At 47.8% G+C, this 16,237-nt stretch overlaps 1 protein-coding gene across 4 annotated transcripts in view; it reads left to right on the top strand.

Moving 5' to 3' along the window:
* The first annotated feature begins 3,981 nt into the window (after window positions 1-3,981).
* RPTOR (regulatory associated protein of MTOR complex 1) overlaps window positions 3,982-16,237 on the top strand; it is a 112,584-nt gene continuing 100,328 nt past the window's right edge. For all 4 annotated transcript variants that reach the window (XM_062624359.1, XM_062624358.1, XM_062624357.1 and 1 more), the window contains exons 1-2: window positions 3,982-4,352; window positions 14,490-14,592. In XM_062624359.1, coding sequence (XP_062480343.1) covers window positions 4,191-4,352; window positions 14,490-14,592 — 265 coding nt within the window. In that variant the 5' untranslated portion in view covers window positions 3,982-4,190. The remainder of the gene's footprint in view (window positions 4,353-14,489; window positions 14,593-16,237) is intronic.

Raw genomic sequence — 16,237 nt, 5'->3', positions numbered from 1 at the left:
GGTGAGAAGCATCTCACCTGAGTGAAAGCCGCTGAGTTTTCTGTGGCATGAAGGAACCCTGGACCTGACACTGGGCTGTGGAGTGAAGTGGAAGAAGTCTCGGGAATGGCATCACTTTTAACAGCTGATTTTATGGTGATGTAAATGGAAGATTATTTACGTCTCTCTCTGGTTCCTGCCCTACGGACACTGAGAAAAGGTGAGCTGCTTTGATTAGAGCACAGAGCTGCGGAGGATCAGAGAGCCCCTGGCCACCACCCTGAAGATTTTCATGATCAGAGAGCAGGGCCAAGTGCTTGGCGGAGCTATTTTTGAGCAAATCAATTCCTTTTGATTCCATCAAAACTTGCAAAATCAGGAATTCAGATGGAGACTGGTCCCACTGACCGGCAGCATGTGTCCTTTAGGAAGGGATATTTGGGAGGCTTGTTCAGAGATCTGATAAAGTGCAGATAATTTTTCTTTCGTTTGGTATTTCCTGGCTCTGGACAGTTTGCAAATTCCCAATCACAGATTTGCTAAAACTAAATGTTATGCCCTTTTCATCATGCATTAAAAAAAATAACATGTATTATGTAGCACTGAGGTGATTTCATCCCAGGCAGGTGTCAGAAGCTGTCACGAGAGCAGCCCCCCCCTTTGCTGAGGTTAGGGATGCTCTGCATACGCATGTGCTGATGCTGCCCTGCACCAGCCTGCTCCTGGCTGAGCTGCTGCCTGTGCTGGCACCGTTTCCTGCCTGCAGACTCTTATGGTGTTCTAGCACCTGTAGAAATGGCACAGCAGCCTCAGGAATGTCATAAGGAGCATGTGAGGTCCCCCTACTTTTCAGCCAGCCAACCTTTCTGGTGTTCCTCACGGTTGAGAGAGGCTTCTGCAATGCCCTGAAACAGAACCCAAATCCTTGGAGGTAGCAAGGGCCCCGTCCCCAATCACTGCACAGGGACTGGAGGAATATTTGCTGTGAAAACTGTGTGTGCAGCCCCGTTACCGTGTGGGAACTGGCCCTGGGCTTTCTGCTGCAGAGGACAGGCCACACAGCCTGCAGTGCTGTGTGCCTGTGAGCACCCCTGTCCACAGGCATCCCCGTAACATATCCGCTTTTATTCTGCTGTGGAAAGTCATATACGTCTTGGTCCAGCCCAGCTTGAGCATAAACAGCTGCTAAACCAGCACTGTGCTGTTTTATCCTGCAAGTATAATGAACCTCTTGTGTGCAGGGACCTTCGAACAGCCTATACATCTAAGGCAAGGATGATTGCAATGTGTCAGTTTAGTGTTGCTCTGCTCAGAGTCTGAGAAACTGGATTTTGGAAAGGGGGGGGGTCCGCGGCAGCAGCATGCATCACCACGTGCTGCCTTCAGTACAGAGAAGCTGGCAGCACAGGGAATCCTGGCCAGCAGTGGCAAGAAAGGATGCGATTAAACAGCCATGGTGGATCTGTAATGGGAACAGTGCTGTGGAGAGCTGCAGGTCTAGACTGAGCCCCTCTTGGGGAGTACACGTCTGTGACAATGGGAGCGCTGCAGCTCGGAGCTGGTGCAGTCAGAGCTGTGTGGGAAGTGTGCTGACAGCTCGCTCTCACCGTCTGGTTCTCATCATGACAGCCAAGTCGTCACTTCGGCTCTGCTCCTGCCACCTTCCCTGTGCCCTGTACGGCGGGATGGAGTGGGGATGCTGGCATGGGTGGGATGCAAGCACTGGGAGCACCGAGAGCCTCAGGGGAGCAGGGCAGTGTGTGAGAAGCCCCTGAAACTACGGGGCAGGATGTGGGTGCACAGCGGATGGGGGAATGCACGGCCTTGAACGCCTGCATGACTGTGAAAGCACTTGGTCCGCACCCATACGCATGGGCAGTGGGGCCCAGGGGCAGCTGTGCCCTTCAGAGGTACTTTGGTGGCTCCGAGGCTGCAGAGCAGCACATTCTGGCAGGGCAGACTCTGGCACATGCTCCCTAAAGCTGTTGGGAGCTGGGATTAGCGGCACCAGCACAAGGGTCCATCTGTGCAGCCGCGGAGCTGGATTAACTGCCCTGCAGCTCCAGTGCCTGCAGCTCTTTCAGGTGGTGTGCGGGGATTGCTGCTCCCATCCCGTGTAGGTGCCCTTGGTACCAGGGATTCGTTAAAGGTGAGCAGAAACACCACCGTAAGTGCTCCCTATGCCAGGGCAATTCATTTCCATAACAATCATGTAGCTATGATCAGCTATCAGCACAAAGCACTCGAAAAGCAATGAATCAGCTGTGCCAGGAAATCCAAGGAGCAAAAGCAAATGTTGGCCACCCCAGAGCCTCCCAGAAACATTAATTTCCAATCTATTGGAGAGCGAGGTCTTTGCATTTAAATATTCCATGAATGTAAACACACTGAAAATACCCCTGGAAATCAGTATGATTCTACAAATCAAATTCCACACGTGCTCTTTGAGTTGTAATTAGAAGTAATTTTTACACGTTTAAAGCCTTACAAATACAAATGCAGTTGGAACTGATTACTGCTAAGAGCAAACACCCTGAGGAGCTTCATTACGAGCAATATTTGATATTCATTAACCTTCGGTGTCTTTGGTAGCAATTCCTGAAACCCAGCACCTGCGTCTGCTCGCGGATGAGCGCAGCCCAGGCGTGATCCTGCTGGAGTCCATCACCCGCTGCCGCCGCTCCCGGCCTCTTTTGCCCCAGTGCCAATGGCTGATGCAACCGAGACAAGGTCCGAGCCCCGGCGCTGTCGGACCGGTGCCGGTGCCATGCACGGTGTGTCCGGGGAAGCCAGGACACCCCAGCGCGGTGTTTGTGCTGCTCCGAGCGGGGACCCTGACGTCCCAGGTTTGTTTCTGTGTCTGCCCCAGGTGAAGCTCCTCAGCACCGTGATTGAGGGCAGGGTGTCTGGGAGGCTCCGTGCGCTGCTTGAGGGCAGAAAGGGAAACAAAGGCTCAGGGAGGCCCTGTCACCACCGCCCCGTGTTTAAAGGGCTGCTACAAAGGTGATGGAGACTCCCTTTTACAAGGAACCACCTGGATAGGAGGAGAGGTGATGGGCACAGGTTACTCCTGAGCAGGCTGTGGCTGGACACAAGGGTTTTCATGCTGGAACACGCATCCACTGGGATAGTCTCCGCAGGGAAGGGGTGGATTCCCCAGCGCCGGACGCGGTGCTGGGACATCTCGTCAAGGTCACACTTTGCCTAGAAAGGCTGGACCGGGCGGTATTGGAAGTCCCAACGTGGCATCCTATGAAGTGATGGGAACGTGTCCTGTGGATCTTGTTGGTGTATTTGGTCCTTGGCACCTCAGAGTTAAACAGCGAACTTGTCCCTGCAGCGCTGCAGGGGGGAACGAGCGCATCACATCCGCTGGCTCCCGTGGGGACGTGCAGCTCGGCGGGGCCGCGGGCACGGGGAGCGGGCGGCAGGGACGGGCCCGGCCCTTTGGCCCCTGTGCGCAGCGGTGAGGACTCAGCCCCCAGCCCGACCCCTTGGTGCCGGGCACAGCGGGGGCCCTCACCCGGGGGCTCCCCGCATGCCCCGAGGACCGCGGCTCCGGCCGGCGCGAGGCGCGGGCAGGCTGCGCTGTAACCATGGTAACCGCGGCCGAGCCGCGGCGGCCCGGCTTGTCCCACGCGGCGGCCCGTAGCGCGCTGCATTATGGGCCGGGGGAAGATGGCCGCCTCCTTGCCGTGGTGCTGAGAGGAGTCGGGCTCCCCGGCGCTGCAGGACGAGTCTCCCCTTCTCCCGCAGCCTGCCACCCGCTCCCGCTCGCTCCCGTTCCGCAGCTCGCCGACCCGCTCTCGGCCCGCCGGTGTGCGAGGGAGCTGGGAGCCGCGATGGGCCGGGCGCGGCTCCCGCCGCAGAGGGTGCAGGGCCCGCGGGGCTAGAGGCGCGAGTGGAGGCCCGGGGCCCGGTCCCCGCCGGTACCTCGGCCCTCCGCGGGGCCGGGCGGCGCCGCCTTCCTCCGAGCCCGGCCGGGGCTGCCGTCTGCGGGCGGCGGCGGAGGAGGGGAGTCGCTGGGTGGAACGTGCTGCTTCCCCAGGGCTCGTCCTTACCTGCACACCTGGGAGCGGAGCCTCCCGCTGCCCTTGCCCCGTCCTCCCCCCCGCCACCCTGCGCCTCTGCCTCCCGGAGGGATCCCTCGGCCGCCGCTGCGGGCTGGGCTGAAGGTTGCTGCTCACTTGTTGCCTGGTACTGCCTCGCTGATGGAGTCTGAGATGCTGCAGTCGCCTCTTCTGGGGCTTGGGGAGGAGGATGAGTCCGACCTGACTGACTGGAACTTGCCTCTGGCCTTTATGAAGAAAAGGCATTGCGAGAAAATCGAAGGCTCCAAGTCTTTGGCTCAGAGCTGGAGGATGAAGGACCGGGTAATGCTCAAGGGCAGGATGGGTTTTGGAGGAGGAGTGGGGGGATAGGTGGTGGAAAGGGAGGATTTGGTGCTCGGAGGGCTTCAGTACCTCCTGCAGCAGCCTGTTTTCACATGGAATGCTGGGTGTTTGATCCAGTAGTTTGTGTGCTGGTCGTGTGGCACTGGGGAAAGCAAACGTGGAGATGGGTCAAAAGTATTAATTCGAAGCTCATGAAAATACACTCTTTGAGTAGTTCCCTCATTTAAGATCTTTAAATGAAATCTGGACACTTGGTGTTTTTCAGGAAAGGCAGTAAAATTAATGAAGCATTAAAGTGTTTTCTGGATCAGCAGGTTAATGGTGCAAGCACAATAAGCGTAGTTATTACAGTTGTCTGCAGTGAAGATGCACGAAGTGTTGTGGTTTTGAAGCTTGCCACCAGCATGTTATGTGGAGTATGACATTAAGGCAACTTTTGTGTGTGGGAAACTGAGATTTTGATGACAGGAAAGAGTTACAAGATGAAGCACTTACGGTACTAAAGCAAGGTGTTTCCCTTGTGTTTGAATGTAAGTTGCATGTTAAATTGATGAAGCCAAGTGTGGCAAAGAAGAATCCCTGCCTGCGGTCTCGAGCTTGTCTCCAACTTAGATATCTAAGTTAAAAGCAACCAAACAAAGCACCCAAGAAATGTCATGGATAATGAGCGCCACTCATTCTGTTCTTGGAATCTGCTTTGGGTTATGGGATTCTCCAGGTCTCAAAGCTGCTCTGCCCATACCTTTGTATTTATGAGTATGCACAAATTCTTTTGGTGACCAGTTTTCTGTTATGTTTATGATCTCTCTTGTAACACTATAGAATAACTTGGGAACTGCAGTTGAAACCTGTGATTCTTTCCAGAGTCGTTATGACCAGGCATGAGGATGTACGTGTCTCGGAATGTTCCTAGCAGGGCCATCACTGAATGGTGGTGAAGTTCTGGGGAAGGCTCTGGCTGAACTGGAATCACTTGCTTGAGTAGCATCATGTACTGAAAATCTAACTTGGCAGATCTTTAATGGATTGAATTGAGGGGGTTTGGATGGAATTTAAATGAGGCAAAGAACACAAAGTCTTGTGGTGCATCCTCTTTGAAGGGTTTTGGCAAGGAAGAGGTTTTTCTCTGGTAGACTGTGGAGGTGTGATGAGCTTGCTTGTCTATTTTAGTGATCCCTCTGCCTTCCTGTGATGCTTCCTGATCTGCAGAGTTGTCTTTTTCTAAATTGGGAGTGACATTGACTTGATCAAGATAATCAATAGCTTGTTCAGCTTAAGCGTGAGTAAAGTGTGAGTAATCAGCTGTCTTCTGTGTACTTGTTAAATGTTTCCCATGCATGTTGCAGCCAGAATAATTTCAGTGCAGAGAGCAGTGGTTACAACGGCCTAGTTCTGACCATGTTTATTCCTGAGGAGTTGCAGTCTCTTCTGAGAGTCCTCTATGCTGGGAAAGATGTGCTCTTCATGTAGTAGTGTGCTACTCACTGAGAAAGAGCTTAGTGGAATTGGGCCCTGGATAATTCTTCAAGATACAGAGTCTGATTTTTGTAAATGAAGAAAATAGAAGCAAATCTGTAATTTTCTGTTTGGTCCTTCTGATTTCACTATCAGCCTAAATCACTTTTCTTTGTATCAGCCTTGGGGGTGCTGCTCATACATCATTTGTATCTGGACAGCTTTATCAGGTATGGTTGGGACAAACTTGCTGTTGTGTTTATTACTTTTTGCTCATCATATTAAAAGCAACACATGGTCACTTCCTTCCAGGGTCAATCTGGCTGTGAGTCCGCTGCATCTCCTGGTTCCCTTTAGCTTCTTCTCCTTGGCTCTCACCTCCCTTTCGCACAGGCCAGGTCTGAGCGACTTCAGCATGCTCTTCTCAAGATGCCACTGAAAGAGGTTTTCCCGAGTCTTGGAGGGGACGTACCTCTGGGTGTCACTTGAGAGTGTGGAAAGCATTCCATTATTTTGAATTTGATCCATTAACTTGCCAAAGCTCAGGATGGGAACTGTTACCTGTATTTAAATGACCCAGCCTGTCTAAATCAAGTCTCTCTTTGCCTGCTGTGGCATTGTTTTCCCTGTGAATCATGAAAAATGGCAGGCAGTGGCAGATTTGGCTCTTATTCATTGTCTTGAGCAGTCCTTGGGAGTGATCCTTCCTTTGCTGTAGTTAATGGGAAATGATTCACTAAGATTTGGGTATGGAGTTACTCTTTCATTTTTCATCTTGCTTCATTGCTCTAAAACCCCCTGAGTTTGTAGGAACTTGAAGGTTCTTTAGAAGGCACAATTCCAATAAGAGGGAAGGATCAAATAAGAAAAGTAATGAGTGTTATATCTAGGTGAAATAACTGAACATTGACTTCCCCCTTTCATCCAGGACTGCTCTGAAAACATTTAATCCTTTGTCTCCTGCTTTCGTGGACTACATGTGCCACCAAAGTGACACTGCTTTGATCTATTATTTATTTAAGGGGTATTTTTATCACAAGAGGCTTGGAATTATGCTTTGTGTATTGAATTAAATCTCACAGCCACAGTAGCAACTGAATCGGGAAACTTGATTTAAATAAAAGCATTTCAAACACACCAGGTTTTACTGACAAGTTCCCACCAAATTCAGCATATTTAAGTTAAGATTTGTTGTATTGATTTCTAAAATGAGCAGAGAGCTACAAAGCTGGTTGTAACAGTTTTACTGTAGTATTTTTTCCTGCTGCCTCCTAACTTGCTGGGTGAGAATTAAATCCTGGTTTTATGAGCAGAGGAATACACAATGAGGTTTCTATGGAAATGCAGATTAAAGCAGAACCACATGCAAATGGGCTTAACTCAGACAAGCAGAATTCACCTGCCTGCATGGTGAATGCTTCACGTGTCAGAGGAGGTTAATGAAGGATAGCAGCAGTGGAAGTTTGCACACATCATTGCAGCTTGAAAGGGTTGTGTCAATCTAAGGAGGTTTTCCAGGCGCTGTGGCCTGGCTGCCGCTCGCACTTTGAGCACTGGAGGCTCATCCCTTGGCTGAGTGTAGCTCAGTGTGTTCCTTGTGAGCTGAAATGAAGCAGCAGCAGTCTTGTGGGGGGAGCGGGTGGGAGTTTGTGTTTTGGCAGCAGCCTTCTCTTTACTTTGACTTACTCCATTTCCAGGATTTGCTTTGTGTTTGCTTATGCATGATCACAGGCTAGCAACAATTCAGGGAACTCGTAACCCAGTGAGTAGCCCAGGATCTAACGCAGATGGTACGTACATAGCTTCTGTTCCCCTGGTATGAAGATGAACTGATAGGAGGACTGGCATGGAGCGCTTGGTTTTGATGCTGTAGAGTGCTCCTGAGAGCTGGCAATGGCGTGACTCTTCCTGTCTTGCAGGTCAGTGGCTGAAATCCATTTTAGTTCAAGTGTTCCTAAAAGTGGCAGTTGCTGCCCAGTGAGGTGTGTGAACTGAGCAGTAGCACAGGGCACCACTGCCTTACAGATGTGTAAAGCCGAACAAAAGCCCAGCTTCTCCCCAGGCTGCGCCTGCTGCTGTAAGTAATGAGCACTGTCATCTAAGTTACAGATTTAGATCTTCTCTACCCTAGAACAAAGATCATTTTGAATGAAGGTGGTTGTGTATGGATTGGGTAGTGTTGGGATGCCTGTGCTGTATCTACCACTATCTACACGTTTTGATGTATGAGCAGAGAGGGGACTTTAATTAACAGCTCTGCAGAGTACAGCTAGTCACATCTTTTGAAAGAAAAAGGTCTCACCTCTGTACACCAGCAGGAAACACCGAAACCTTCAACTCGGTCCATCTCTTTCCCATCCTGTGCATTTTCTCACTTCAGCTGACATGCAGGGGATGTAAAATGAGCACTGTTAGCAAAGGGAGTGACAGAAAAGAACTGTATCTGTGTTTCCCCATTAAAAAAAAATGCAACAAGAGAACACATATATAATGTGCTTCACTTTTTTCTGTCTTGGCGACTGGTGTTGCCGAGCATATGGTGTTTGGAGAGGAGTTAGGCGATTATTGCTACTTAAAATCAACATATATGTGTGTTGTAGGGCTGCTTATCCTCCTGCCCCCAGCACGCTTGTAGGAATTTGCAAGGCACTGTGAATAGACAGTGAAAAACCCCCATACACCTCGAAAGATAGACCTGAGTGCTGGGCTGGTGTTGGAAATCGCAGACTTTAATTAAAGTCCCTATCTCTGTGTGAGGCTTTACCTTTAGTTCTCAAATGTGGGAGATGTTAATAAGCAGTGGTGGAACCTCGTGCAGTGGTGGATGGCCAGATGGTAGCGGCTGCTTCGCACGAAGCTCTCGTGGTGCAAACTGTGAAGCATCTGCTCTGCTGCCAGCTACCACTCCTTCACTCTGGCATGGTACGTGTTTCAGTGGCTGAGAGGCTGAAGATAACCTTCAGTGAATGTTTTAGACATGCTTTGTTAACGCTTCTCTGGGTCTTACCTGGCTTCCCTCTTCCCTTACATTTTCTTCAAGGCTGTCAGAGTTTCAGTTCCGTCTCCGTGGGTTATGTAGGCTTTCTGGGAAGTTTGGGGCGTTTCTCGTGTTTCTCTCTGAGATGCTGATTTAATTGGCTTGCTGCTGTGCTGAGCTGCTGCCCTTGAACGTTTCCAGAGGCGACTGTTAGCGTAGATGGCCGTGGGTAACCGAGGGAGCCTATTGATCGCTCTGTGTGTCATAGCTTTAACTGGCATTTCTAAGTAAATTTGATAAACCCAAGATGTTTGTCTTGCTCTCCTGTTCTTCTGTGAAGACTGTAGCGTAGGTGCATCTCTCAGGAAATGATGTGATGAAATACTTAACACAGGTTTGTGTTAATGGCATTCTTTATCCCACATCATAGCTTCGCTCTGCCATAGGTGACAGTGTTCTGTACAGTGTGGCTCTCAGCACAACCAGACATCTTCATCTTTGTGTTCCTCACACTTCTCTTGAAATAACAGACTTGATCTTCTCCTTATCATTTCCTCCTCGTTGCTCCTGTAAGCTTACAGGTCTTTTCCAACCTAACTGATTCTATGATTCCATGGACATGTTTTGAAAGGTAGTGCTAGACAGAGCAGGAATGTGGTGGAATGATGGAAAGACGCCTGTACAGAATGCAAAGCAGATACAGAGTTGTGCTGAGGTGAGAAGGAAAGCCATTGTCACGGATCAAATGAGGAATAACACCTAGAAAATGCCTCATTGATTCTTTTTGTGTGTTGTATAAAGAAAACAAAGATCATAGAATGAAATACTTGCTTCCTGTTTTTAAGGAATGGTTGCCTGGGACTTGAGCACCATTTTGGTTCTGTGCATTAAGCAGCAGTTTAAAGGCAGTATTTTGGTGCTTTGCTATGATAGGGCCAATCAGCCTACTTGGCTTTGTAGTTTTTAATCTGAAGAGTGATGCTGTTGTGCCTGATTTCCTTTGATCTCAGAGGGACCTTCGGAAGCTGAGGTCACATCAGGCAGAGAAGATGCACCCTGTTCTCAGAGCAAGTGAATGGAAGGTGTATACATATATCTTGGGTCTTGACTGACAGCAGTAATTCATCTAGAGGTGTCAGAAGTGCTTGTAAAGTAAACAGTGAAGCCAGCAGTTAAGAGTCTGCTTTGTGGGGAGCTGTGTGGGCATTACCCACTGCTCCTGAGCTTTGTGTAGCAGCTGCATTCACTGTGTAAACAAACATGTTGGACATAATAAACCTCTGAAGAAAATTCAGAGGATGAGTGTGGAATAGAGAGGTTAGAAAAGGAAAAGGAGCAGTGAGGAGGAGTTGATCTAGGAATCTGGTGTATGCTGTCACCACAGTCACAGTGGGAACTGACCTTTTGGGCTACAGATGGCTGGAGACTACCTGCAGAGGTGTTGAATTATTAATGTTAACTGGAAGTGTTTCTTTGCATGCTGCTATTTTTATCACTGAGGAGAAGCACACCGAGTTGTGGTGTTTTTTTTTTTTTTTTCAAGACAATTAATTTCTGTCAAACTTTGTATTAAAATACCCCCTTCCTTGAAGCTGGAAACTCTCCCTTTTTAGTTGTTTTACGCTGCAAACGGTGCAGGTGAGCAGAAGAGGATGGGCACATTTCTTCTGCTACTTGGCCTGCTAAAGGGAAGATCCATTAATGGGAAGTGTGGAAAGGGTAAAGGGAGGGCACCAAGTTGGGGCTTGATGATGTAAGAGGCTGCTGGGAGGGCAGGACATCAAACACCCGCTTCTCCAGGCAAGGTCTGTGTTCCTCTGCCTGGTGGCAGGTAGAGATAGATCATGTTCCTGTGGGATACCTTCTGAGTCACTCCCTTCAGAAACCTTTCTTTGGAGGTGTGTGATCCACTGCACCAGAGAGGTCAAGGTTTTCTCTGCCTGAAATGGGAAGTTGCCAGAGTTCAGAGTGCCCATCTCCTCCTGTGGCTGATATGCCATGAATCCCATCACCCCCAGGAGCCCTCCTCCAGCATGCAGATCACTGCAAGGGGTCACTGGCTTGTGAGAAAGCTTCCATGAGGCTTGGGAAGGAAAAAAAACCTGACTTTTGTGATGCTGCAGAATGAATGCAACTGAAACCAAAGGGAGAACAATGTTTTGTGTTGCTAAACATTGCTGTTGCTGCTCAGTGTTTGGAGAACTCCTTGTTGGAGTATTAATGGCATGTCTCCAGAGCAGTCTGCATCTTGCAGTCACCCGAGGAGCACCTACCTTGTGTTGCCTTTTGCTTGAGAGGCTTGTATTCAACCTGTAAATGTACATAAAGAAAAAGAGTCAAAAAAAGCCCTCAGGAAGGGGATGAATTCCCTGAAGGAGCAGGAGGGTTGAGCTGGGTGGCCAGTGAGGATTTCCAAAGAAGATGGGTGTGAGGATTTCTCAGTCTGGAAATCTGTCCTGGTGTTTGTATTTAGTGCTGGTAAGTTCCCCCTCAGCTCTGTACAATGATGTAGCAGCTCATATTTGATGTTTAGTGCTGTGTTTGTATTAACTCGCAGAAGCACTTTTAACCTCCTGGCATAAACCCAGGCAGGCTGATCAGGGTTGAGTGTTCAGCTGTAACATGGTTGAACAGAAAGTTTTCAGCTTGAAAAGTGCAGTGTGGAAATAAAATATTTATGGGTTTTAAAGTGTCCATTTGGGAATGTTACGTGAGGGTCTTCCCACAAAATTCCTCAGAAATTGATTGACTGCCTTCTTGTTGGTATTACTTGAGCTAGAACATGAAGCAGTGATGTAACTCCTTAGTTGCTAACCTGTCCTTACTAACTAGTGAGAACAGGTTAGCAACGGTAAGAACCCCCAGCAATCGCACTGGGTTTGCTCTGAGGTTACTCCCTCATCTGCAAGTCTCTTTTGTCTGGAACTGAAATCAAAGGCAAATTAAAAATACTTCACAAGTTCTCTGATCTTTAGTATAATGTGTGAATTTTAATGTCAATGCTTTAATAAGCATCTTCTCTCCTTAATAGACACCAAAGTACCTCTGCTCACTTACTCCCATTCCTGATTTGGGAGTTGAATTCAGTACTCTTACTTCTCAGGAAGAGCTTTTGGACCCAGTGTGTTTTGCAGTTTAAGTGTTGCAGGTTCTGAACCACAGTTATTAAACAGTTTTCAATTGGATGCAACATGAAGTTGTGAATTGTATCCAATTTGTCTTTTATTAAGCAGTCAAATCATACTCTATCCAGAGGAGCCCACCGTTAGAGCTTCTATGGGTTTGATCTTGAGGCTTTGCTGAGGAAGCATTTTGGATATTGGCTTTCCTGGAAGCTTGACAAATATTCTCTGCTTCATTTTTCAGTTTTAACAACAACCCAGTGGCATGCATTCCGATGGATGTGTTCTTGAAATGTAGAGAAGAAAATTTCCACTGTCTTAATGATGGATGAGAATGTCCCCATACTTCTTGTATTAAGAAGCTTTAAATACGCTACAGAGTTTCTGGTGGCGTGTTCCAAAGTTGTTCAGGAATGGGGAAAGCATTATTGGGTTCCTTGGGCTCAGGTTTTTGGTCTGTAATGATTCAGCATCATCGGTGGCTGAGTAGGAGTTTGGGGAGTGTGAAAGTGCAGTAACTCCAACTGAAGATGTGTTCTGTAGTAGTAGCACAGCAAATAGTTGTGTGGTAGAATACCTGACCTCTGTTGTGGGGAGGTAGGAGCAGCGAAATAACCCCATTTGTCCCTAGGACTGGTTACCGTGTTACATTTCATTACTGGGTTGCTGTCTGTGCTCAAGGAGAATTAAAACACTGAGCTTAGGAATAGAAAATCAAGATGAGCATAAGTCACAGCCAGACCTTGCTGGTGAAACACTGAGAATAAGTCAGTGTTAGACCACAAGTGGGAACCAATAAATAAATGAGAAGGAAAAGACTTTAGCAGGAGCCTTTCTAGTGAAGGCATCATTTGTGTGTTTCCACTTCTAAGAAGAGATTTTGTCCTGCAGTTTTCTTAGTTTCCTTCTGGGTTTTCAGTGTGTGTTTGCCAGTGTTGGGGCTCTCTAACACCCGGCAGCACCTTGGGTTTCAGAGGCTGGGTGAGCTTTTTCCTTTTTTCTTTTATTTCCTCTTACATTTTTCTTTTCTTTTTTCCCTTTTTAAAATTTCTTTTTTTCCTTTTTTTTTTTCCTTTTTTTCCATCTTCCTATGCTGCTGCATACATGAAAAAAGGGAGCAGGAAGGAAGCCAGGGGCTCTTGCTGAGCAAGAATAAGGCACTGAAGTATCGGGTGCCAGATTTCTGCTGTTCTGGTAGGAAGCCTGCTCCTTCAGGTTTAAGACTAGGGGGAACTGTTTTCATCCATTGCCACTCATTGCAGCAGCCCATGGTGCAGGAGCTGCGCTGCTCACAGAGCCCAGGACAGGGAGTGCTGGTGGCTGAGGGATGGAGCTTCCCAGTCACCTCGGATCACCTCGGATCACCAGGCCTCTTTTATAACAGACAGATCTTGTAGGGGATGAACTGAAAGAAGTACGGAACTATTCATCCTTTTTATGCATTCTAGGAAGTGCTGCTTACTCCTTGCTAGCTCAGGGATGAGTAACTTCCACATGATTGCAGGCTTTTGCTAGTAAGAACATAATCAGATTTCATGCTAATTTTTTCTGGGTTCCCTGCATAGCCATGGGAGTGAGCAGACACTGGTCCTGTCCTCCCTTCTTGGTGTGAATAGCATCTCTCTGCTTCAGTTTCTGTATAATTACACACGTGTGTGGCCCTGGCTCATTCTGTAAGCGTGAAGTTTGGGTGTTGTTTTGCCTGCTGCTCGGAATTGCAGTGAGCATCCTGGGGGAATGGAGGTGTGGGTGGCCTTGCTTCCGACAAGCCAGGGAGTGCTGAACACGTGATGGAAGCAACTTGAGCCACCTTACTTCTGTTTTCCTTCTCTGGTTTAGGTATTGGGCTGAGGGAATGTAGAAAAGAGCATAAAGATGTGAAATACTGATTTCCAAGCCGTGTTTTTAACTGGCCATAGCACTGTGTCATTGGTTGGAGGTGAGGCATTGCTGGGTTTGGATGTTGTAGGTTTGTGGTGCCTTGTGTGTCTCTACAAGCAGTGGGAATGTGCTGCCCATCGGTTCCAGGGGCTGATACTGAAGCAGCAGCTGGAGCCAACCCAAACTGTTCTGTGTTTCTGTGCTTAAGAAAATAAACAAAAACCAGAGTGAATGGGTTGTTATGGTTTAGTTGCTCACTTGGGTGTTTTTTCCCTTGTAATGCTCTTAGTTTTAATATTAGAAAGGACATCCTCTATTATAATATTGATCAGGGACCCTGAATAGCACATTCTCATGTTTTAATAATGTGTTTCAGTTGGACAATGACTATTTTAAGGTGAGCAGCAGAAGTCTGCTGGTACCCATTTCCATGCTCTGGAAAAGAAGAATGGGCTCTGGAAAGAATCATAAAAAATAGGAACTCAAAGTCTCAGTACTGATCTATTTAAAAAAATGAAAGATGGCAGCAGTCATCCCCTGCTTGGAGCAGGGTGTGTTGAAGAACAGGTAACAAAGGTTCACTGAAGCCCTTCACAGGTTACAGCAGTGGTAAAAATCCAGCACAAACACAATTGATTTTGTTTTTACACTAAGTAAGGGGTTTCTTGTCTGTCTTTGCAGATGAAGACAGTCAGTGTTGCCTTAGTTCTGTGCCTAAACGTTGGTGTGGACCCTCCTGATGTGGTGAAAACGACTCCCTGTGCCCGCCTGGAGTGTTGGATCGGTAAGTCCTGAGAGCTTCCAAGCTCCAGATAACTCTGTTGTCAGCTACATACAGGAATGTTCAAGTGGTGTGTTTCCTGGACTTAAAAGTGGGGTGAACAAAAGGAAACGGGGCACCTGGCATCACTGTGAGTTAATTGAGAGTCCAGCAGTAGCTGCTGCCTTGGCTCATCTTTCCTGCTTTGTTCTGAAACGGGATAGCGTGCAGAAGACAAGGTGGTGATGAGGTGCTTGGCTTGCTTTTAATTGTTGTGGATTTATAAATACCTAAGGAAATCTCTGAGCAGTTATGTCTTTAGAGAGCTGTGATCTGCAAAGGTTTGCAATTACCCTGAGTCATACAGGGTAGGAATAAGCTTGTGTAAAATGCATGGACTTTACTGCATGGTGAGGAGACTGCTCTGAGGCTAATTTAATTGGGATCATGAATTCAGAAGTCCTGGAATTATTCCCAAGGATGTTTTGCCAGCAGTTCCAGCACCTGGGCTTGCTACTCTGGTGCAGTGTTGGAGTGAATTCCTAGGGTTTTGTGAAGAAATGGAAAGTTGCCTTGGTTTTGGAGATCACGTCTCACGAGGACGAGACTTATCTGAAGTAATTTTAGAAGCAAATACCTGGTGTAAGAAAGCTTTCTGAGAGATTTGGGGTTTATCTAGGTATTGAAAATGTTCAGTCTTCAGGAAGTAACGTGCAGAGCTCTGTAATCCTGAACTGTGGGGCTTACCTCAGGCTGCAGAAGCAAATGAATCATTGCCCAAACTGAATTTCCTAAAAAACTTGCAGAATACTTCCTTTCTAACCTTGCTGTACCTGCTTATGAATCATGGCAGCTCATTTGTTTTAACCTAAAAATGCTGATGACTTTAAAGCAGTTAAACAGCCATGAGCACGCAATAACAAATACATCTAGTCAGTGGGGAGAACAGCTCTAGCTTCTCATTGATACATTGAGAAGAGAGCAACGAGAATGAGGAGTGTTGCAGAGTCATTAAATAAAGTTATTAATGACTGTCATCAGCGAAGAGAATGTTGAATGCAGCTTTGTAATGAAATGTTCAGTGTGTATCTATCTCTACACAAGTAGTTGTTTCCATTTCTAACCAACTTTTGGCAAAGGTAATGGCAAAAAATCTGCAGTTTTTTCTCTGTACAACGCTCTCTGGAGCAGCTAAAGGTGAGGATGGTGGGAATGTCTTTGCCAGACGGGTAAGGAATTGTGGTGAGCGTTTTGGTGCAATTGCTGCTGTTTACAGCCAAGCTGAGATCTCCCTTGTGTGAGCACTGCGCCTTGCTGTCCCTTCCAGAGGCACCCTTAGAGTATCTCGAGTGGTTTGGTTTCCTCCAGAGTGAAGCCTGAGCTGACATCTGTGCTACGGTGTCAGCCTGGCGCAGGGAAGGCACCGGGGGAGCCTCATGCCGTGACTGCACTGACAGTGTCCTGGCTGGTGTCTGCAGGGCTTGGCTCAACACAGGAGGCTGAGGGCTCACGTCATGATGCTGGTGCACGAGCTATATTTAGGAAAACAATTTATTTCCACTGTTTGGCTCTTGGAATGGCACCAGGGAACTTTCCTTTTATACAAAAGGGTGTTGTTAATAACACTAATTGCTCTGGAGGCACCCCAGGGTCTCCAAACTACGTTCCT

The sequence above is a fragment of the Pezoporus occidentalis genome, unplaced genomic scaffold (assembly GCF_034315485.1).
Source record: "Pezoporus occidentalis ecotype Australia unplaced genomic scaffold, CSIRO_AGI_Poc_V1 ctg266, whole genome shotgun sequence".
Taxonomy (NCBI): Eukaryota; Metazoa; Chordata; class Aves; order Psittaciformes; family Psittacidae; genus Pezoporus; species Pezoporus occidentalis.
This window is presented reverse-complemented; position numbering and strand designations above follow the sequence as displayed.